The sequence below is a fragment of the Hyla sarda genome, chromosome 3 (genome assembly GCF_029499605.1).
Source record: "Hyla sarda isolate aHylSar1 chromosome 3, aHylSar1.hap1, whole genome shotgun sequence".
Classification (NCBI taxonomy): domain Eukaryota; kingdom Metazoa; phylum Chordata; class Amphibia; order Anura; family Hylidae; genus Hyla; species Hyla sarda.
In genome coordinates, this window is record NC_079191.1 from 302,910,973 (window position 1) to 302,933,608 (window position 22,636).

Consider the following 22,636-nt stretch of genomic DNA (forward strand, 5'->3'; position numbering starts at 1 on the left):
ACACCCTCCGTCTGGAGAAAAAAAAGTTTAGTCTCAAGGGGCGACACGCCTTCTTTACCGTGAGGACTGTGAATTTATGGAACGGTCTACCTCAGGAACTGGTCACAGCAGGAACAATTAACAGCTTTAAAACAGGATTAGATACATTCCTGGAACAAAATAAGATTAATGCTTATGAAGAAATATAAAATCTCATCCCTTCCCCAATATCGCGCCACACCCCTACCCCTTAATTCCCTGGTTGAACTTGATGGACATATGTCTTTTTTCGACCGTACTAACTATGTGATGTCACACGCCGCCGGCCCTGTGGTCGCCGGTAATCAGACCCGGAGCGAACACGCTCTGGGGACTGATTACAAACAGGGTGCCGCGTGCAAGATCTCGGGGGTCCCCAGTGGAGGGACTCCAGCGATCAGGCATCTTATCCCCTATCCTTTGGATAGGGGATAAGATGTCTAAGCACAGGAGAACCCCTTTAAAGGGAATCTTTAATCAGTATCACCTGCACTAACCTGTTGGAACAGGATTATAGTGCAGGTGACACTGATTAAAACCATACTTACCGATCGTCTGTCCGTGGTTAAGTTTTTTTCTACAATCACTGGTCTTTTGGATATGCTATTGAGGAGCTTGTGGGGGGCGTTTCCAAGCCCCCTGTGCTTGGTGACGGCCAGTGTTCTCAAGACCTGGGTACGCTGGCTTTTTCATTGTCATGCCTTCAATGCTGCAGAATAGAGCTCCACTCTGCAGCATTAGAGCTTTACTCTGCTTGTGCAGTAGCCACGGGCACAGCCGTTGTACTGCACAGTGGAGCTCCATTTTGCAGAAAAGCAGGCTCAGCATGGGGGAAGGAGGCATGACAATAAAGTAGCCTGTGCGCATAGATCTTCAAAACACTGGATGAGGCTGGGTGAGAATTGAATTTCTAGAATCTCTAGTAATAAGTTTCTTCCCTACAAGAAAATGGAGAGGAGTCTATTCTACATCCACCAGGCAAAACCAGAGGGCTGTAGGCCAGGGGGAAAGGATGGGTTACGGAAATTAGGAGTGACAGGTGATGAAGGGGATTGTAAAGGCAGCTTTAAGCGGACAGCACGCCGGAGGAGCAGAGAGTAAAGTGATAAAGATGCAGAAGAAGGGGATATAAGCAGTAACCAGACCAGAGGTCCACATGAGAGCACAGAGGGTGTATGAGGAAAGTAGGTAATTCTCTAGAGTAATCCTTCTAGGATAGAAAAAATAGGCATTACATAAAAGGAGCTGGGCGAGCCACATGGCCTGTTAAAACAGAAGAAAATTACATAAAGATAGACCTCCAACTCTTTTATGATGATACATGATGGAGTGTGGAATCCTGGAGTTAAGGCCTCACCAAATTAATTGGAACATGTCTTCCTGTATTGCACTTAGGTCACTAAGACGAACAGGGAAAGGGAACTTGCGGAAAATATAAAGAAGTCTAGGCAACACTGCCATCTTAATAGAGACTACCCTGCCAGGAAGTGTGTGGGAGATTCCATCTGGCAAGTTTTTCTCTAATGGAATTAAAAGGAGGAGGATAGTTCAATCTATAGAGCGAAGAGAGAGTAGTGGGTAAGGAAATACCAAGGCATGTATATAGGTAATAAATGGGTGACGAGCAAAGTTAAGTTGAATAAGGTCTCGAACAGAACTAGGGGTGTTGCAGAAGAGTATCTCCAATTTGCTATTAAACACCAGACCCGAAACAGCCGAGAAACTATCAAGAAGGGCAAATAGATTGGTGAGGGAAAGCAATGGTTTAGTAAGTGTAATAGGTAATCAGCCAAGTGAATGACTTTGTAGGTAGAGACAGCTATTGTCACTCTGAAAATAACCGTTTTACTGTGGATGAGGATTTCCAAAGGTTCCATCGCTAAGCCAGATCAGGCCGGGTACCGGGGGCACCCCTGACTAGTCCTCCACTCGATAGTTATGGAAATAGGGGAACGGGAGGGTAGTTAAAGATAAGAAACAAATCACTGATATATGGACCACAAATCCAATTTAGCTCATTACTAACTCAAGACCAACCAAGAAAAAAGCTAAAAAGTAACAACTTTTATTGAATACAGTTAAAACCTATAGTTACTATAAAATGGATACAGAGTCACGGGTCTACAATACAGGGAGACTCTAACCAGGGTCGATCCCCTATTTAACACCCTTACTAAACCCAACACGTTTCCCCGTGGGTTAAATATATCCACGGTTCATCAGGGATTATAATTTAGGCCCCAGATACACAGTGGAGGAATGTATATTATAACTTATTCCATTCAATGTATAACAGACAGGAAGAAAACATATAGCTCTAAGCAAGCAGGATTAGTAAATGCACGGTATAGTCTCTGATGGATTCTTTTTATGGATAATCTCCAATAATGTCTTGACATCCAATACACTCTAGGTCCTTGATATGACCTCCAGGTCTAATTCCACATCCTGAAAAGCAAAAAGCAGACAGGCAGAAAAACAAAAAAAAAACATATACCTGTTAATAAGCAAACAAAATGCAAGCAGACAGACTAAGAATAAGCAAGCATGCGGCTCGAGCACATTGAGCACATACAGCAAAAGAACATATAGCAGAATACAAATACAAAGACCATTATTTGTGACACAGAGAATAGAATAATTTTGAAAAGTACCTGAATGTCAGAGTACATCAAAGAATGCCCATATGATATAAAATAATCTAATAAGTACACTTATTTTCTTCCTCAACAATGGCCCCTATTAGCTAAGAGAATACAATAATATAAATTGATGAACTTTAATTTATTACTTGAAATCACATATTAGCTCAATGAATGTGCTATTAGATTAATTTTACCTCCGTGTGTAAATACTGATGACCAAGGTGCTGTTATAGCTCCCACAGAATCCACACTATAAATAAACAGACCACTCGTCAATAAGACCACATAATAATATACTATTAAATACCAAATAAAGTAACAATATATCATTACCTTAAAGATAAATTTCCCATATGTGAGGGACTATGTAGCCAATGATAATTCTCACACTGCCTATACTGACCAGCAGAAAGGCTAAAGGAAAAAAGTAGTATAGACAATCTGTATTATTACTAGGATCTATAGGAAAAACCACAACATAGTAACACGGAGACATACAGAACTAACTCTTACCTCAATATATCCCTGACTGCCACAAATCCACACAGAGAAATCTCCCTTGCTTGCTTAATGTCTATCCTGTCTGAATAGAACACACACTGTAATAAAGCAAGATGATACAAATACACTGCCTTAAGATAGTATTTAGAATAATTCTCACCTCCGCCATGATCCGGGTACAGATAATGACCATACCAGACTCCGATCCAGGCTGGCGGCATCTATGCAGAGCACATCTGCTCCTTATATATGCCTCCTTCCATGTTCTGATACACGCACCGGACCAAGGACACCATCTGCGTCACTTCCGGACGTGTATCATGTGTGCGTCTCAATGCCTGGCCTGTTTGCGTTCCACAACTTGCGTTGAACCATCCCAGACGAAGGAGGCCGATACTTGCCTACCGAAACGCGTCGGAAAGGTTCTTGGACAAACCGCTATTCCGTAGTGACGTCACTCACGGCTTAGTCAATCAACGCACTGCACGGGGAACCTGGGAACGGTAGAGACGCCACCGGCCGGGGCTCTCTCCCTCCCGATCCCACGACAAAGATAGTCTACGAGGACATACCCGGATCATACCAAAAGGAGTCTATCCCGTGAATACCCACATTGAGGAAGCATCACCCAGTATTCAGATATTACTACAGACCGAAAACGCGAGGTATCTACCTCAATCATCTTACAGAAGCACTAGCCACTTTAGGAAGCGGCATTTGACCTCCAAGGCTCACTATATAACAGCTCCATTTTAACACACATCAGGGTGTCCCTGTTGGTGCGTATAGTTCTCCATTTTTTTTCTTTCCCCCATGCACTAACTATTTAAAAGCTCCAATAGTGATTTCATTTTCATTCTCAGTACACAGTTATTAATATACCAGATGTGACCTACCCTCAGAGGAAACATGCCCCTTTGGAGCTATGTGCAATATTCTATTATTTCATTAGCATTTTACTAAATTTAAAAAAAAAAACTTTTTTATATAAAATTTGATATCATTTTATAATACCTTGGTGCGCCAGTATATATTTATTTATTTATTTATTTATTTATTTTTGGGTCCTTTTGTGACCTATGTATGGGAACAGGGTCCCATAATATACAAGGCTGCTACCACAATAGAGTTTTTATAACACATTTACTTTCCTACCCTTCCCCCTACACCTCCCTTAGGAGCGCTAGTGGTATATATACAGATTTGTTAATTATTCGTTGTCCGCGGCGGCAGTGAATGAATTAATGAAGCTGACATGTCCCGCATGTAGGCTTCATTCATTCACTGCCGCTGCCCTACATGTCCCTGCTGCTGCTGCTCTACTCCTAGCGCAATTATCGCAGCATCGGGACATGTCTATTATTTGCTGCTCATCTCTGTACCTGCCGTCTACTGGAGGGGCTGCTACTAATAGCTGCTACACATAGTGTAGAGCATTGCACCCTAGTGTCATTTACAGACACTAGGATGCAATTCTTTGCACATACCCCCATGTGTATAGTAGTGTAAGTGTGTACTACATGCACACTGCTATACACATGGTAGTATGTGCAGAGCATTGCATCCTAGTGTCTGTACTACGGATGCAATGCTCTGCATATACCCCTATGTGTATAGCAGTGTGTGCAGAGCATTGCACCACTGTGTCTGTAGTACAGACACTAGGATGCAATGCTCTGCACATACTACCATGTGTATAGCAGTGTGCATGTAGTACACACTTACCGTACTATACACATGGGGGTATGTGCAGAGCATTGCACCCTTGTATCTGTACTACAGACACAAGGGTGCAACGCTCTGCATATACCCCTATGTGTATATCGGTAAGCAGTGCACACCGCTTTACCCGTGGGGGTTTGTGCAGAGCATTCCACCCTTGTGTTTGCAGTACAGACACAAGGGTGCAATGCTCTGCACATACCCCCATGGGTAAGACAGTGTGTATGTAGTACATATACACTGCTATACACATGGGGGGGGGGGGTGCAGAGCATTGCATCCTAGTGTCTGTACTACAGACATGGGTTGGGTGCAATGCTCTGCAGTTTGCAAATACCCCCATGTGTATAGGAGTGCTATCGAAAAAGTGTAACGTGAAAACAAATTAAATGTAAATAAACCGCCCCCCAATAAAAATGAAACTATTAAAATTAAATGTTAGTGAATCATTAACATGTTATTTTAATAGCTCAGACAGTTACCCATGCAGCAGTATCAAATTTATGCTGGTTTCTGTACAGGATCATTAATAATGACCCTGTATAGCAACCAGCGTAAACTTAAAAAAAAAAAAAAAAAAAAATTGCTATTTTGGTCACATCACATGCTTTTAATATGGCCATTGTACATAATTCTTCAAGTAGAATCAGCTGAACCCCTTATTTTGGCATTTTGACGTTTTTTCCGATTAATCGATAAAAAAATCGACAACTAATCTATTATTAAAATAATCATTAGCTGCAGTCCTAACAGACGCTAATAATTACTGGAAGGATTAAATAGAAGTAATTTACAAATCTATTTAACTTTCTGGCACCAGTTGATTTAAAAAAAAGTGTTCCATCGGAGTACCCCTTTAATGATTGTTTTTTATCTGATGTTTTTTCAATAAAGGTAATAAGTTGTGATATTTAGCTGAAAGCATACATGTATTTATTTTTTGGTGTAGTATTTAGTGTTTGCGCATTTGCCTACCCTGATTGGTAGTTGGTCTTTTTTGGTGACTTATAATGAAGTTAAATAAAAGACAATCATCCCTACACATACAGAGATAAACAAAACAGACAATAGGATCAAACTGTAGCAAAATCCAGCAGAAAATGCAGGACAATCTTAATAGAATAATAAGGGCACAACAGGGGAAAATCGGGAGCAAGGATTTTGGAGAAAGAGAGAATAGAAACAAGGGAAGGGGTAAGGAATGGGGTATCAAAGGACAATATAGACACTAAGGAACGACAACCAGTGAAACCCGTGGTTAGAATAGCAATCTGTGTGATGATGAAGGTGAGCCATAAGCTCCTCCATGCACTGTTTATACAGGACTTTCTGGGTGCTTCCGTGGAGCAGGGATACATGCTCTTGCAGCATTGACCAGATGATGCAGAACAGACAAACGGTAGGATGAGATCGGTATGTCAAAGAGGTGAAGGAGAAAGAAGTCAGGGCTGAAAGGTAGAGTATGGTCAGTACAGGACGAGGCCAGTTTCGAAGCCTCCATCGAAAACAAGGGAAGTAACATGCACCCTAAAAACACGTGGAGAAGTGTCCCAGCCTGTCCACAACCCAACAAAGAGGCAAGGTAGTAGAAACATTTAATGAAGTCATTAAATTTACAGTGGTGCAAAAAACTATTTGGTCAGCCAGCCAGTTAGTTCTCCCACTTAAAAAGATGAGGCCGCTAGTTTTCATCATAGGTATACCTCACCTATGAGATACATAATGAGAAATAAAAATCCATAAAATCATATTGTCTGATTTTTAAAGAATTTATTTTCAAATTATGGTGGAAAATAAGTATTTGGTCAAAAACAAAAGTTAATCTCAATACTTTGTTTATATACCCTTTGTTGGCAATGATAGAGGTCAAACAATTTTTGTAACTCTTCACAAGGTTTTCACACACTGTTGCTGGTATTTTGGCCCATTCCTACATGGCGATCTCCTCTAGAGCAGTGATTTTTTGGGCTGTTGCTGGGCAACACGGACTTTAAACTCCCTCCAAAGGTTTTCTATGGGGTTGAGATCTGGAGACTGGCTAGTACACTCCAGGACCTTAAAATGCTTCTTATGAAGCCACTCCTTTGTTGCTGGGGTGGTGTGTTTTAGATCATTGTCATGCTGAAAGATCCAGCCACATTTCATCTTCAATGCCCTTGCTGAGGTTTTCACTCAAAATCTCAGATAAATGTCCCCATTCATTCTTTCCTTTACATGGATCAGTCCTCCTGGTCCCTTAGCAGAAAAACAGCCCCAAAGCATGATGTTTTCCTCCCCATGCTTCACAGAATGTATGGTGTTCTTTGGATCCAACTCAGCATTCTTTCTCCTCCAAACACAACTAGTTGAGTTTTTACCAAAAATAACTACTTTGGTTTCATCTGTCCATATGACAATCCTCTTCTGAATCATCCATATGCTCTCTAGCAAACTTCAGACAGGCCCGAACATGTACTGGCTTAAGCAGGGGGACTCGTCTGACACTGCATGATTTGAGTCCCTGGCATAGTGTGTTACTGATGGTAGCCTTTGTTACTTTGGTCCCAGCTCTTTGCAGATCATTCACTAGGTCCCCCCGTGTGGTTCTGCGATTTTTATTCACCGTTCTTGTGATCATTTTGACACTACGGGGTGAGATTTTGGGTGGAGCCCCAGATAGAGGGAGATTATCAGAGGTCTTGTACGTCTTCCATTTTCTAATAATTGCTCCCACAGTTTATTTCTTCACACCAAGCTGCTTGTTTATTGCAGATTTAGTCTTCCCAGCCTGGTGCAGGTCTACAATTTTGTTTCTGGTATCTTTTGACAGCTTTTTGGTCTTGGCCATAGTGGAGTTTGGAGTGTGACTGCTTGAGGTTGTGGACAGGTGTCTTTTATAGTGATAACAAGTTCAAACAGGTGCCATTAATACAGGTAACGAGTGGAGGACAGAGGAGACTGTTAAAGATAAAGTTACAGGTCTGTGAGAGCCAGAAATTTTGCTTTTTTGTAGGTGACCAAATACTTATTTTCCACCATAATTTGCAAATAAATTCTTTATGATTTTATGGATTTTTTTTCTCATTATGTCTCATAGTTGAGCTATACCTATGATGAAAATTACAGGCGCCTCATCTTTTTAAGTGGGAGAACTTGCACAATTGGTGGCTGACTAAATACTTTTTTGCCCCACTGTAAATCCTGCCTAGTACCTACTAGAGTTGGAAGAGGAATGGGCTAAGTGGAACAAGACATTTCCTTTAGGTTCTGAAAAGAAGTTCCCAAGGTTACATTTCCATACCCAATTCTGGCATTTCATTTTTTTGTATACATCGTGTGAGATAAATAAAATTTTTACTAATATAGGGCTTTGTGAAAGGTGCCATTTTGGTTTGGGTATCTTAGGGTACTTGAAGCTGATCGCTGTTATTCTGTACTGTAGTACATCTGTACTACAGTATAGTTCAACTGTCCGTGTTACACTGACATTCATTTAGCCTGTGGCAACCTTGGCCTCCAGGTTGTAATGCTAACCATCGGAACCCATATCATATAGTGGGCTATCCGATGGGTGACAAGGGAACCCTCCCCTTTCAGAACTATAGGTGTGCGGTCTTACTGACGTGGCATCTACAAGGTTAACTGTCAGGATCGGAGCAACACTTCGCTACTGCTCTGAACACATTAGGGCTCTGTGACCATTATACATATCACAGAGTGTTAACTAACTTTTCATTATGATTTATTTACTCATCATATAGCATAAAGGGTTTACATATTAAAAGGTTTAACAGAAAAATATCCCCATCCCTTTTTCATTGTGCATCTTAAAAATGCACTCCATATTTGTTTGTTTTTAACTGTATCATGCACACTCACTACAGGGCCATTCCTTATTTAATTTGCTTTATTATGGAGTCGTGATCAGCGCTCGAACTCTCCAAATCTTACAGGATATCCATACTTGGTCTTCCTGTAAACTACAAGAATCTGATCTCTTCCCAAAATAGATAAAAAAATGAACGATAAAATAAGCCACCAGAGTGAATAAAGTCTTTTTAGCACCACTTAGAGTAGTGTAATTCAATCTGTAGGGGCTTGTTTAAAGGGGTACTCTGGTGGGAAAAAAAATATTTTAATCATTTGGTGCCAGAAAGTTAAACAGATTTGGAAATTAATTCTATTTAAAAATCTTAATCCTTCCAGTAATTATCAGCTGCTGTATGCTCCACAGGAAGTTATTTTATTTTTGAATGTCTTTCCAGTCTGACCACAGTGCTTTCTGCTGACACCTCTGTCCATGTCAGGAACTGTCCAGAGCAGGATAGGTATGCTATGGGAATTTTATCCTACTCTGGACAGTTCCTTACATGGACAGAGGTGTCAACAGAGAGCACTGTGGTCAGACAGAAAAGTAAATTCAAAAAGAAAAGAACTTCCTTTGAAGCATACAGCAGCTGATAAGTACTGGAAGGATTAAGATTTTTAAATAGAGATCATTTCCAAATTGAACTTTCTGGCACCAGACAGCACAATGCAGAACAGACAGCACAATGCAGAAATCTGTGTGTGGGCAATACAAAATTGTTTTGTTATAGGGAATAAAAGTATTTGCCAAACACGCACAGGGATAGCTAACAGATCCTCTATAAGGATAGTCACACGTTACCTATAAGCAGCATATTTAATACTGCGCAAAATCCGCTGCACAGTGGGAAATACACTGCATATTCTCCTATGAGACACTCAGAGCTTCCCCAATTATGTAAGAAAAGTTGTAATTGAAGATGTAATAAATGTAATAATGTCCTATGTTGCACTAAAAACTGATTTAATTCATTTCTTTTAGTGAAAAAGCCGATATGGTTCCAGGATACGACTTCTTAGTGAATTCCGTTTGGCCGGAGATAGCTCGTGGGTTAGAAGAAAGATTGCCTTCGCTCTACAACCCTGGAAATCCTGACATATTTCATCAGGTTGTTAGCTTGCATAATGTATAGCATTGTTTCCCAGCATTTCTTAGTCAGGTACCTTCTGCTCAAATCAATTAAATCAAAGAGTGCCCAAGGTAAAAAAAAAAAAAAAAATAACACCAAAAACATAACAAAAATAAATTAGTGTAAATATGGCATTGCTGTAATCCCACTAACACAAAGAATCAAGTTAAATAGTTTATCCAGGGATAGAAAAACATTTTCTTTCTAAAACCGCACCACTCTTGTCCTTATTTTGCTCGTGGTAATTTCAGTTTCATTAAAGTGAATGGAACTGAGTTTTAGTCCTACACACAAGCTGTGAACAGGGGTGGCGTTGTTTTTCAAAGAAAGTTCCTCTGTTTTTCAAATGCTGGATAACCCTCTTTCACATGTCATTGTTTCCACGTAGTTAAATTATACAGTAAATCACTTCATGTGGGTCACCTTTTCGCTGGCAGGACAAGTTTAACTCTCACTAACTCTTTTGTGTGAAAATGTAGCATTTTAAGCCACTCATATATACAGTGAAGGATAAAATATTTGATCTGCTGATGATTTTGTATCTTTTCCCACTGACAAAGAAATGATCCTCTTTATTTTTAATGGGAGGTTTATTTGAACATTAAGTGACAGAATGCAACATAAAAAATCCAGATTTTTTTTTTCAATTAAGCTATGCATTGATTTGCATTTTATTTATTCAGTGTATTAAATATGTCCCCCCCCCCCAATCAATCAGCTAGATTTCTAGCTCCCGGTCTCTTTTTTTTTTATTTTTTTATACTGTTAACCTGCTGAAATGTGGAGCACATTCTTATAGGAAATGCTTCTGATCTCAGCTTTGTTACCTGTGTACAGAAGCATTTAATTAATCAAATTCCAAACGCTCCACCATGGCCAAGACCAAAGAGCTGTCCAAGGATGTCAGGGACAAGATTGAAGACCAACACAAGGCTGGAATGGGCTGCAAGACCAGGCCAAGCAGCTTGGTGAGAAGTTTGCATCAGTTGGAGACTCCATGCAAGATCTCATCTTTTGGAGTTTCAATGATCATGAATGGAATCAGCCCTGAATTACACGGAAACATCTTGTCAATAATTCAAGCCTGCTGGGACCATAGCCACCAAGAAAATAATTGGTAACATACTACACCTTGAAATCCTACAGCACCTCCAAGGTCCCCCGGCTCAAGTTTGCTAATGAATATCTGAATCAATTTCAGATGTGCCTGTACATGTGATTTCTTCAACTGTGTAACCTTGTGGGCACTGCAGGATCAGTCCTTCACGGTGTAGTGTGTTGTTTTCCAGGGCCGTTTGAAGGAATTTGGGGGCCCCAAGCAAAATAGACATGGAGGCCCCCCTCCCCACCTTATGCATGCAAAGCCTACAGGAACCACAGCATAGCCATACATAGCCACCCTCCCTTTGTCCTTCTTCTTACTACCCCCCCTCCCTATGTTCTTCTTACGACTCCCCCATCTTCTTCTTACTACTCCCCGTGTCCTTCTTATTCCCCCCCTCCCCGTGTCCTTCTTTCTCCCCCCCTCCCCATGTCCTTCTTACTCCCCCCTCCCCATGTCCTTCTTACTCCCCCCTCCCCATGTCCTTCTTACTCCCCCTGTCCTTCTTACTCCCCCCTCCCCCTGTATCTTCTTACTCCCCCCTCCCCCTGTCCTTCTTACTCCCCCCTCCCCCTGTATCTTCTTATTCCCCCCTCCCCCTGTCCTTCTTACTCCCCCCTCCCCCTGTATCTTCTTATTCCCCCCTCTCCCATGTCCTTCTTACTCCCCCCCCCCGGTGTTCCCCCCCCCCCCCCCCTATGTTTTTCTTTCCCCTCTCCACCCTACCTATGTTCTCAGTTACCTCCTCCGGCTCTTCCCTGGACCCTGTAGCGTGGCCGAGCTCCTCTACCTCCTTGCTCTCACAGTGAGCACTCAGTGTACACTTCCTGTCAGTCCGGCTGGGAACAGGGAACTGAATCTCCTGTTCCTGTATCACCCGGTACCGGCCAGACTGACAGCCAGGAGGAAGAGGAGATCAGCCACGCTACAGGGAAGGGGAGGATCTTGGGAGGTGACCAGGAGTGCTGCAGCCCCCTGAGGCTCTCTATAGAGCACTCAGGCAGCTGCAGCCTTATAGGAAGCACAACAGGCACCGGCTCTGCTTGGGGCCCCAGGCCAACTCGGGGCTCAAGCAATTGCTTGGTTTGCCTGTCCTTTAGCAACGGGCCTATTGTTTGCTTGATGACTATGGTCCCATCTGCCTTGAGATCATTGACAAGATCACCCCATATAGTTCTGGTTTGCTTCCTCATTGTTCTCCCGATCAATAAAACTTCACAAGGAAATATTAAGCATGGAGCCCTCTACTGATTTTGTGTTTCTTTTATTTGCCATTAATCGCAACACCTGCTGTACAGTTCTCACCAAGCTGCTTGGCGATGGTCTTGTAATCCATTTCGGCCTTGTGTGGGTCTACATTTTTGTCCCTGACATCCTGGGGGAGCTCTGTGGTCTTGCCCATAGTGGAGAGTTTGGAATCTGATTGATTGCTTCTGTAGACAAGTCTCTTATATACATGTATAAAGCTGAGATTAGCAGTGCTCCTAATCTTAGCATGTTTCTGTATAAAAGACACATCTGAGCCAGAAATCTTGCTGATTAACATGGCATACAATACTGAGTAAAATGCAAATTAATTCATAACTTAGGTTTTTCATATTTATTTTATATGCATTTTTCATATATATTTTTGTTTTGTCTCACTGTTCAAATAAACCTGCCATTAAAATTATAGACTGATCATTTCTTTGTAAGTTGGCAAACATACAAAATCAACAGATCAAATAATTTTTCCCTTCACTGTAGCTTTCAGTACAGAACCCTGTATATCAGTCATGCAGGACAGTGAGGGAGTAGGCCTGCATGTTTAGGTTCAGTTTTTAGGGCAGTGGCATCTGAGCTTCTAAGGAAGACATGCTTTTATCACTCTGCAAATGGACATCAGCAAAGCCATGATTTGTCTCCTCCCTCTATTACTTATTCACTTGTTTCTGCAGCTCTGTACCTGATTTTAGCATTTTGTGGTACAGTAATATATCACACATCTTGGTAGGTGATATTGACTAGATAATCAATGCTATTTACCTGTCAGTGGTTTAACCCCTTGAAGACACAGCAAAATATCATTTTTAATTTTCAGTCTACAGGGTCATATGAGGACTTGTTTTATAGTTGGCCAATAGTTTGTAATGTCATTTTACCACAAAATCTACACCCAAACAAAAAAATATATACTTGCGAGGACTTTTGGAAGAGTATGGGCAGAAAGACTTCATTTTTACCCAGTGCCCTTTATGGTACAAATGACACAATCTCTTCTGTTCGCTAACATGGTTACGATACCCAACACACAAATGCAAGCCAGTACGCCTGTTCATTCTTTATTGAAATGGACAACAAAATTGGTACAAAATAAAGAGAGGGAGATTGATATGCTAGGGAGTTTCAACAGGAAACTTCCACGTAGATGAGAAGCAGGGCACAAGCCAAGCAAATAAGAGTACGTGGCATATGTTTGCCACAGAGAGAGATAATCTAGAGGTCAGTGTAAAGAAATGACAATGGACTAGACCTCTATCCACAATCATAGAGCATTCCAAGAATAAAGCCAGAGTAATTAAACTGGTGTCATCCATATGGGGAGGAAAAGAAAGACCTTGGGAAAAAACAGAAGGAAGGAGCAGCCAACTCATAAGTGCCGTATAAGGGTCAGTTCACACATGCATATTTTTGCTTCAGATTTTGCTACCCAAAAATATGCATGTGTGAACGCAACCTTATTGTGAAAAGAGACACTCAGTCCATGGGCGCAATCGAACAAAGAACTCAGTTGAGGTGAAACGGGCAGTCGCCATACATTCCTCCATGCTCTGAATATAGAGAATCTCTCTGAACCAGTCTCGGGGCAGGGTAAGTTCATTTTCCTCTGCACCACTCCAGGCCAACCAAGCTATATTTCAAGGTCTTTACAGGACCCAGAATCATGGAAAGCAATATAGCAGAATCCGTACAAGATGGCTGCATCCCAGTAATCAGCATTATCAAATTATAGACTGTAGTCCAGAAATTTGGTATGACAGGGCGCTTAAAACGATTTTGTGCTATTGGTCCCTGATGTCTCCTAGAGATCCAGGGATACAACAGATATGCAAAAGTGCAGGGACACTGTAGCAATTTAGTTTCCCGAAACCTCACCTCAACCTCTACAAAGTAGTGCGTGCAAAGCATGTATGCGTGTTTAATTTTGCTGCTCCCTAAAAATAACTTAGCACACAGCCATTATTGTCAAAACCTTGGCTACAAAAGTGAGGACACCCCTAAGTCAAAAGGTCCAAATCAGGCTCAATTAGCCATTTTTTTCCGGATGTCATGTGACTCATTAGTGTTAAAATGTCTCAGGTGTGAATAGGCGGTGTGGTGTGGTGTGGTGTGGTGTTATCACTCTCTAATACAGGAAGTTCAACATTGCACCTCATGGTAAAGAACTCTCTTAGGATATCAAAAAATAAGATTTTTCTACATAGATGGCCTAGGGCAGGTTATAAGAACATTGCCAAACCTCTGACACTGAACTGCAGCAAAATGGGCAAGGACATACTGCAGTTTCACAGTACAGGCCTTGCCATGGTGGACCAATGAAGTTGAGTGTACATGCTCAGCATCCTATCCAAAAGTTGTCTTTAGGAAATAGACATAGGAGTTCTACCAACATTGCTGCAGTTGCTGAAAAGGAGGGGACAGCCTGTCAATGCTCAGACCATACACCGCAAACTGCATAAAATTGATCTGCATGGCTGGCATTCCAGAAGGAAGCCTCTTTTAAAGATGAAACACATGAGATCTCGCAAACAGTTTGAAGACAAGCAGATTAAGGACTTGGATTACTGGAACCATGTCCTGTAGTCCGATGAGACCAAAATAAACGTACTTGGTTCAGATAGTGTCAAGCGTGTTGCTGCAACCAGGTGAAGAGTAAAAACAAGTTTGTCTTGCCTACTGTCAAGCATGGTGCTGGGAGTGTGTGGGTCTGCAAAAGTGCTGTTGGCACTGGGGAGCTACATTTCATTGAGAGAACAATGAATGCCAACCTGTACTGTGACATACTATAGCAGTGCATGATTCCCCCTCCCCACCTCCAGAGACCAGTCTGCAGGGCAGTATTTCAACATGTTAACAACCCCAAACACACCTCCAAGATGATGACTGCTTTGCTAATGAAGCTAAGGTTAAAGGTGATGGAATGGCCAAGCATGTCTTCTAACTAAAACCCTATTGTGCATTTGTAGGGTATCCTCAAATGATTGGAGAATGCAAGGTCCAAGACATCCACCATCCACTAGTGACTTTTCCATGTCCCGTATACTAGCGTCCTTGTCCCCTGTACAATTCCCCCTATTGGTGACCCAGTCTGGACTCCAGTTCCAGACAATTATGAGCCACTGATTTCTGAGTGGGTTCGCCACCCAAGAATCCAAATTGACCCCACAGTGCTCCCTAAAATCTACTTTTATGGAGGTTTTTTTTCAGTGAGGACTTGTCAATTTGATGATGGCTCAAACAAACTTGTACACCCATGGGCCTGGTCAAAAAAAATAAACATTAGGTAAAAATTTGGAAAGTCCAGCGGTTTTGTGGCTGCCTCTGTGCCAGTCACAGAAAATATACACCACTTATAAAGAAGGTATATATTCCTGCGACTTTCGGTATTACAAGACAGCCCTAAACTTGCATGTAAGGAGAACACGCCCTCTCTTTGCGAGACCTTCTCAATTTCTTTGCAACGGTCAGTGCTTCTTCCCTCCTGAGCGCTCTTGTATTTCAAAGCAAGAGTTTAGCGCCCCCCTTTTTTTTTTTTTTTTTCACACCTTATGAAAAGTGAAACTTGGGGGCTACACCAGCATGTTAGTTTAAAAATCAAATTTTTTACACTAACATGCTGGTACTACCCCACTAAAAAAAAATGTGACGCAAGGAGTGCAGTGAGCATTTAAACCCCCACAGATTTTTGTAACCGTGGTCCGTAAAAATGGAAAATCTGTTGAATGGCTGTGGGGTGAAAATGCTCACTGCACTCCTTATTAGATTCCTTGAGTGGTGTACTTTCCCAAATAGGGTCACATGTGGGGAGTTCCCACTGTTTTGAAACTATAGGGGCTTTATGAAAGATGGTCCCCAACATCTATTCCAGCAATATGCACTTTCCAAATACCCAAAGGCATGTCTTTACTTCTGAGCCCTGCCGTGGAGCACTTTATGTCCACATATGGGGTATTTCCGTACTCTGGAGAAATTGGGTTACTAATTACCCCTCATGAAAATGAAAACAAATTTTTCTTTGGTACGACACACTGTTCCAAAATTTTCTCAAGCAGCTGTTGGGTGTAAATGCTCACTGCCCCCTTATTACGTTCCTTGAGGGGTGTGGTTTGCAAAATAGTGTCAAATGAGTTTTTTTTTTGCTGTTCTGGCACCATGGGAGCTTTGTAACACGGCCCCCAAAAACTTTTCCAGCAAAATTCTCTCTCTAAAAGCCAAATGTTACATAGTAACATAGTTTGTAAGGTTGAAAAAAAGAGTTCATCAAGTTCAACCTAAATCCCTACTGTGTTTATCCAGTAGGGATGAGGCTGATGCCAATTGCCACATGACACAGGACGAATTCCTTTATGACCCCAATATAGAGATAAGAATAAATCCCTGGATCAAAGTTCTATCCCCATAAATCTAGTATCCATACTGTAAAGCGGTAAACACTATAGAGGACAGTGCACTGTTAGAAATTGATCTGGACAGGTTGGAGGTTTGGGCTGGGAAGTGGCAGATGAGGTTCAACACTGATAAATGTAAGGTAATGCACATGGGGAAGAATAATCCAGGCTGGGATTATGTATTAAATGGGAAAACACTTGGGATGACTGATGTGGAAAAGGACTTGGGAGTCTTAGTTAATAATAAATTTAGCTGTAGTAACCAGTGTCAGGCAGCTACTGCCAAGGCAAATAAAATCATGGGGTGCATCACTAGGGGCATAGATGCTCATGACAAGGAAATAATTATACCGCTGTACAAATCAAAAGTCAGACCACACATGGAATACTGTGTATAGTACTGGGCACCAGTGTACAAGAAAGCTATAGGGCAGCTGGAGAGGGTTCAAAGACGGGCAACCAGGGTAATACGGGGAGTGGAAGGACTACAGTACCCAGAAAGATTATCAGAATTGGGGTTATTTAGTTTAGAAAAAAGAAGGCTTAGGGGCGACCTAATAACTATGTATAAATATATCAGGGGACCTTACAGAAATCTCTCCCATGATCTATTTATACCCAGGACAGTATCTATAACAAGGGGGCATCCTCTACGTCTAGAGGAAAGAAGGTTTCTACACCAGCACAGACGAGGGTTCTTTACTGTAAGAGCAGCGAGACTGTGGAATTCTCTGCCAGAGGAGGTGGTCAAGGGGTCTGGATGCATTTTTGGAGAATAACATTACAGGTTATGGATTCTAGATCTATATAAACTCAGTAGGGACTCGTTAGGGTTATAGGTTGAACTTGATGGACTCTGGTCTTTTTTCAACCTTATGAACTATGTTACATAACCTGTATATGTTTTCCCAGAAAAACATCCAGGCCCCCCTTAAACTTTTTTATTAAGTCAGACATCACTGTAGTTTACATCCACATATGGGATATTTCCGTATTTGTGAAACATTAAGTTGAATTATGGTGAATTAATGTTATGGTGCTTTTTTTCCCTTTTACCCCTTGTGAATATAACATTTTTAGGGTTACACCAGCATTTTAGTGTAAAAAATGTAATTGTTCATTTTCACGATCCACTGTTCCAAAATTGTGTCAAATACCTGTGGCGTGTAAATGCTCACTGCACCCCTTTTTCCATTCCTTGAGGGGTGTAGTTTCCCAAATGTCATATGTGGGGCTTTTCCACTGTCACGATACCACAGGGAATTTACAAATGCAATATGACCCCCAAAAAACGATTTCAGCCAAACTGAACTGTTCCCTGAAAATACAGTGCATAGTGAAAGTATTTGGCCCCCTTGAACTTTTTGACCTTTTGCCACATTTCAGGCTTCAAACATAGATATCAAACTTTAATTGTTTGGGAAGAATCAACAAGTGGGACACAATCATGAAGTGGAATGAAATGTATTGGATATTTCAAACTTTGTTAACAAATAAAACTGAAAAATTGGGCATGCAAAATTATTCAGCCCCTTTACTTTCAGTGCAGCAAACTCTCTGCAGAAGTTCAGTGAGGATCTCTGAATGATCCAGTGTTGACCTAAATGATGATAAATAGAATCCACCTGTGTGTTATCAAGTGCACTGTGATAGTCTCAGAGGTCTGTTTAAAGCACAGAGAGCATCATGAAGAACAAGGGACACACCAGGCAGGTCCGAGATACTGTTGTGGAGAAGTTTAAAGCTGGATTTGGATACAAAATGATTTGCCAAGCTTTAAACATCCCGAGGAGCACTGTGCAAGCGATAATATTGAAATGGAAGGAGTATCAGACCACTGCAAATCTACGAAGACCTGGCCGTCCCTCTAAACTTTCAGCTCATACAAAGAGAAGACTGATCAGAGATGCAGCCAAGAGGCCCATGATCACTCTGGATGAACTGCAGAGATCTACAGCTGAGGTGGGAGTCTCTGTCCATAGGACAACATTCAGTCGTATACTGCACAAATCTGGCCTTTAAAAGTGTAATTTAAAGTTTGCCACAAGCCACCTGGGAGACACACCAAACATGTGGAAGAATGTGCTCTGGTCAGATGAAACCAAATTTAACTTTTTGGCAACAATGCAAAATGTTATGTTTGGCGTAAAAGCAACACAGCTAATCACCCTGAACACACCATCCCCACTGTCAAACATGGTGGTGGCAGCATCATGGTTTGGGCCTGCTTTTCTTCAGCAGGGACAGGGAAGATGGTTAAAATTGATGGGAAAATGGATGGAGCCAAATACAGGACCATTCTGGAAGAAAACCTGATGGAGTCTGCAAAAGACCTGAAACTGGGACGGAGATTTGTCTTCCAACAAGACAATGATCAAAAACATGAAGCAAAATCTACAATAGAATGGTTCACAAATAAACATATCCAGGTGTTAGAATGGCCAAGTCAAAGTCCAAACCTGAATCCAATCGAGAATCTGTGGAAAGAACTGAAAACTGCTGTTCACAAATGCTCTCCATCCAACCTCACTGAGCTCGAGCTGTTTTGCAAGGAGGAATGGGCAAAAATGTCAGTGTCTCGATTAGGGATCGACCGATATTGGTTTTTTAGGGCCGATACCGATGATCGGTGGAGGTTAGGGCCGATAGCTGATAACTTATACCGATATTCCGGTATAAGTTATCAGCTATTTATCCCCCCTCGACACCGCTGCAGAGCATTGATTTAAAGCGGGCGCTTTAAATCAATGCACTGCAGTGGCTTTTGCGGTGCCATAGGCCGCCGCCGCCGCCACCACCCGCTTCTCTCCCCCTACCTGTCAGGGTGGTCCGGGCCATCCATCCATCGTTCCTGTAGTGTCTGGGGGCGTTGCGGGTGGAGGGTGAACCGATCCGGGCTGTTCTTATCCGGCGGTCATCTTCTCCACTCCGGGCGGGCTCCGGCCTAGTACGCTGCATAGAAGCCGCTGCGCAGTGACGCGGAGGGGCGGGGGCGGGGCATTATCGGCTTATCGGCAAGGTAATTGCCGATACTGATAATCCCCAAAATCGTGATCATCGGCCGAAAATATCGGCCATACCGATAATCGGTCGATCCCTAGTCTCGATGTGCAAAACTGATAGAGACATACCCCAAGCGACTTACAGCTGTAATCGCAGCAAAAGGTGGCGCTACAAAGTATTAACTTAAGGGGGCTAAATAATTTTGCATGCCCAATTTTTCAGTTTTTTATTTGTTAAAAAAGTTTGAAATATCCATTAAATTTCGTTCCACTTCATAATTGTGTCCCACTTACTGTTGATATACAGTTTTATATCTTTATGTTTGAAGCCTGAAATGTGGCAAAAGGTCGAAAAGTTCAAGGGGTGCAGAATACTTTCACTATGCACTGTATCTGATTTTGAAATGTTCATGAAAATATGGAAAATTTCTGCTAAACTTTGAAGCTCTCTAATGTCTTAAAAAAGTAAAAAGAGGTCTACTTTATGATGCCAACAGAAAGTAGACATAATGGGGTAGATTTATCAAAACCTGTGCAAAGGAAAAGTTGCCCATAGCAACCAATCAGATTGCTTCTTTCATTTTGCAGGGGCCTTGTTAAAAATGAAAGAAGCACGCTGATTGGTTGCTATGGACAACTGGGCAAGTTTTCCTCTGGACAGGTTTTGAAAAATCTCCCCTATTGTGTATGTGAATCAATAAATCATTTATTTGGCATGACCATTTTCCTTTCAAGTACTTACCTGACCAGACATTAATGGATATGCTTAACCCCTTAAGGATGCAGGGCGTACCCATATGCCCCCGTTTCCGAGCCCTTAAGGACTCAGGGCGTACAGGTACGCCTTCGTTCTTCCGACCCCTGCCGCTCGCCGGGCGGGGACCGGACTGGGATGCCTGCTGATATCGTTCAGCAGGCATCCTGTCATATCGCCCAGGGGGATCCCTAGGTCAATTCAGATTGGCGATTTGCGGCTGATCGGGTCTCTGATGACCCGATAGCCTGGAAAATAGGGATGATCGGAGATATCAGAGACAACCCCGAACATCCTGAAGGATAGGACCGAAGTGGCAGTGATGCCACCTCCTCCTATCCCCTGCCATTGATCTGTTAACGACTACCTGACCAATAGCAGGTGGGGGGGTTACAGTTGAAATCCCCGCTCTGCCTGTCCCTGGATGTCGGGCAGAGCAGGGGGGAAGATGGCGGCAGGTACCGGTGCAGTTCAGGATGGCGGCGGAAGAGGAGATCGGCGCAGGCAGCGCCGGGATCTGCGGCAGTGAGCAGGCGGTGGTCGAGCAGCGGTGAAGGCAGCAGTACAGATCTGTTGTAAGTGACCTTCATTGCTGCCTATTAGGAGCTGCCAAGCTACCACTCCCAGCATGCCCAGACAGCCAAAGGTTGTCTGGGCATGCTGGGAGTTGTGATTTTGCAACATCTTGAGTGCCACAGTTTGGAGACCACTGTACAGTAGTACCCAAGCTGTAGCCCTACAGATGTTGCAAAACTACAACTCCAAGCATGCTCAGACTGTCCGGGCATGCTGGGAGTTGTAGTTCTGTAACATCTGGCCCTTCAGATGTTGCAGAACTACAACTCCCAGCATGCCTGGGCAGTCTGAGCATGCTTGGAGTTGTAGTTTTGCAACATCTGGAGGGCTACAGTTTGGACACCACTACACAGTGGTCTACAAATTGTTCTCCAGTTGTTGCATAACTACAACTCCCAACATGCTCTTCGGCTGTCTGGGCATGCTGGGAGCTGTAGTTTTGCAACAGCTGGAGGCACACTGGTTGGGAAACACGGAGTTAAGTAACAAACTCAGTGTTTTGCAACCAGTTTGCTTCCAGCTGTTGCATAGCTACAACCTCCAGCATGCACGAACAGCCAAAGGGCATGCTGGAAGTTGTAGTAGTATGAATCTAGCTGTTGCATAACTACAAGTCCCAGCATGCCCTTCAGCTGTCCGTGCATGCTGGGGTTGTAGTTTTTGCAACAGATGAAGGCATACTGGTTGCGTAACAGTTTGTTACCCAGTGCAGTGTTTTGAAACCAGTGTGCCTCAGCTGTTGCATAACTTCAACCCCCAGCATGCACGGACAGCCAGACTACAGACTACATTCACACGGTCGGGTTTACACTGGGTTTCTCGCTGCAAGTTTGAGATGCAGCAAATTTTCCGCTGCATTTCAAACTCCCAGCGGGAAACTCGCTGTGAACCCGCCCGTGTGATTGTACCCTAAAAACACTACACTACACCTACACTAAATAAAGGGTAAAATGCTACATATACTTATACCACAACACAGCTAACCCCCTTCCCCCCCCAAATAAAAATGAGAAACGTCTGGTACGGCACGGTTTCTAAAACTGAGCTTCCAGCTGTTGAAAAACAACTCCCAGTGTTGCCAGTGACCGTCCAGGCATGCTGGGTGTTTTGCAACAGCTGGAGGCACTCTGTTTGGGAAACACTGCCGTAGGGTAATTTTGGTATCGGACGCCAGTGTAATTCTTGCATCCAGGTCAGTTCCTATGCAAATCTCTAATTTAGGCCTCAAATGCGCATGGCACTCTCTCACTTTGGAGAGTATTTCTCTTTGTATTTCAAGGCTGCAGTTTAGTGCCCCATATGAGGTATCTCCATACTCGGGAGAAATTGCATAACAAATTTTGGGGGGCTTTTTCTCCTTTCACTCCTTATGAAAAGGTAAGGTTGGGGTGTACACCAGCATTTTATTGTAAAAAAAAAAAAAATTTCTTTTTACACTAACATGCTGGTGTTGCCTCATACTTTTCATTTTCAAGTAAAAGGAAAAAAAGACCAACAAAATTTGTAACACAATTTTCTTCTGAGTACGGAAATACCCCATATGTGGACGTAAAATGCTCTGCGGATGCACAACAAGGCTCAGGAGTGAGAGCGCCATGTACATCTGAGATGATTTGCACAGGGGTGGCTGATTGTTACAGCGGTTCTGACATAAACGCAAAAAATGTGCTTCTCTTGGAGCTAAATGGATGT

General features: G+C 42.5%; 1 protein-coding gene and 1 long non-coding RNA gene across 3 annotated transcripts in view; one reads left to right on the forward strand and one right to left on the reverse strand.

The window, feature by feature from the left end:
• Positions 1-22,636, forward strand: part of COG2 (component of oligomeric golgi complex 2) — a 273,237-nt gene that overhangs the window by 134,195 nt on the left and 116,406 nt on the right. For both annotated transcript variants that reach the window (XM_056566965.1, XM_056566966.1), the window contains one exon: positions 9,715-9,841. In XM_056566965.1, the coding sequence (XP_056422940.1) occupies positions 9,715-9,841 (127 nt within the window). The remainder of the gene's footprint in view (positions 1-9,714; positions 9,842-22,636) is intronic.
• Positions 416-4,632, reverse strand: LOC130362452 (uncharacterized). The gene is made up of 3 exons (XR_008891428.1): positions 2,997-4,632; positions 2,858-2,913; positions 416-2,764 (listed from the first exon to the last, which is right to left on the reverse strand). It is a non-coding gene; the product is annotated as an uncharacterized LOC130362452 (long non-coding RNA).